Here is a 1797-nt window from a genome sequence, read left to right on the forward strand (position 1 = left end):
AGGTCCTGCGCCCACACAGACGAGTCTTCAGGAAGGACCAGCAGACGGCAGGACGACATGGCCCCAAGCAGCCGGCCGATGCGACAGTCCAACAGGTCTTTCGCCATTTTGGACACCAGGTCCAGGTCTTTGAGAGCCACATACACATTCTGCACGACTGACACAAAGTGGAAGGGAATCATTATCGAATGCTTATAAATCTGATGTCCTTTCTTTGTTTATTAGCACAACAACAATGAGACGGGAAGCTGTCCGTCCTTACACCGCTCAGTGTTGAGAGCAGTCCAGGACAGTGAGGTGAGCCCAGGGGAGAGAGCTTCCTCCACACGGCCAATGAAGGGCTGCATGATGGGGAGGAGGAGAGGTGGGACCCTGCCCACCACAGAGCTGTAGTCCTGGAGCATCTCCAGCAGTCTGGACCAGAGTCAGCACCATCAAAGAAAACACAAGTTTATCAGAGTGAAGAAGAGATGAAGACAAGAGTCTGAGACGAGAAGAGTAACGTTGCAGAGAAAATAAATCCTGATGTTGTTTAATCAAGAGGCCCCAGCGCCTTGTTTCTGTGAGCTTTTCTATCCAGCACAGAGTGACGTAACAACAAACACTACAAACCAAAGAAAAGACATTCATGTGATGGATTTGCGTGAGAACATCCCAGAATGAGCTGCTGGCGCGCCTACAGCTGGAGTGAACAGCTGCTCTCACCGGCTGTACAAATCTCTGAGCTCTGGTTCTCTGGAGGTCATCTTCTGGATGACCTTTGGCACGTTCACGCCCAGTTTGGTCATCCACCGAGCTTCCTGCAGCACCTCCAGCACCACAGGGTCCAGGTTCACCGAGACCTCCTGAAACAAAGAGGCTCTTTCAAATGTTCAATAAAATCTAAAATCTAACAGCAAATTTAAGGATCCAGGATCCAAAGGAAAGTGGAGTGTGTGGTGTTAGTTCACTGCCTGCAGAAACAAAAGCAGTCGGCTCTGGACTGTCGGTCACATGACTGAAATGTGTAAAAACGATTTGTTCAAATCTGAAAAAGATGATTAAAAAGTTAAACCTACACACGACCTTTAAAAGGTCCTTTCATCAGTCGTCACAAACCTTGCTGTCTTCATGTCGGACCAGCAGGGCAGTGCCCAGGCACCGTGGCGCGCTCTCTGCAGCCTGACTCCACCCCTGCAGGTGCAGCACCTCGTACTGCAGCAACACCACAGCCAGCTGGTTGTAGCTCCGGATGACTTTTGTCATCTCTGGTCCCTGAGACAGACACAGACAGGCGGCGTCACCGAGGACGCGCTCATCACAGAGATCATGTGACTGATGGGGTAAAGTCAGAGTGTGCACCTTCAGGAAGTCAAGCTTCTTCTTCAGGATCAACATCGGAGCTTCAACCTTCCTGAAGAGCTGCCGGCTCCAGAGGACCCTGCCTGACACCTGAGAGAGAGAGATCAATAACAAAAGCTTTATCGGTAAATAAATCATCTGTATTTCTCAATAGAAGCACAATAGAAGCATCCTCCAGGACTGGAGTTTGACACTCGGATTTAAAGTAGTGAATTTCCTGCTGGTGTTTGTGAGCACGGGGTGAGCAGGTGTAAGTACCGGCGGCAGGTTGCGTCCGATGGGCGGCCGGTCCTTGTGTTTCTGGTAGGTCTTCCTCAGCAGCTCCAGGTCTCGGCTGTAGCGCTGCAGCAGCAGCAGGTAGTACTGCCTCAGGTCCAAGCGAGCCAGCGGACCCAACTCAAACATGGCCAACAGCTCCAGCAATCTCTGCGTCTGAATCCAGACACATTGTTTCAG

General features: G+C 50.9%; 1 protein-coding gene across 1 annotated transcript in view; it reads right to left on the reverse strand.

Annotated features, from left to right (window-relative positions):
• LOC102195290 (dynein heavy chain 5, axonemal-like) overlaps positions 1–1797 on the reverse strand; it is an 82249-nt gene that overhangs the window by 48345 nt on the left and 32107 nt on the right. The window contains 6 exon segments of the mRNA XM_013915282.1: positions 16–157; positions 263–414; positions 706–845; positions 1099–1254; positions 1342–1431; positions 1600–1773. Of these exon segments, the coding sequence (XP_013770736.1) occupies positions 16–157; positions 263–414; positions 706–845; positions 1099–1254; positions 1342–1431; positions 1600–1773 (854 nt within the window).

This window comes from Pundamilia nyererei, unplaced genomic scaffold, assembly GCF_000239375.1.
Source record: "Pundamilia nyererei isolate P.nyererei 1_Seehausen unplaced genomic scaffold, PunNye1.0 scaffold00281, whole genome shotgun sequence".
Taxonomy (NCBI): Eukaryota; Metazoa; Chordata; class Actinopteri; order Cichliformes; family Cichlidae; genus Pundamilia; species Pundamilia nyererei.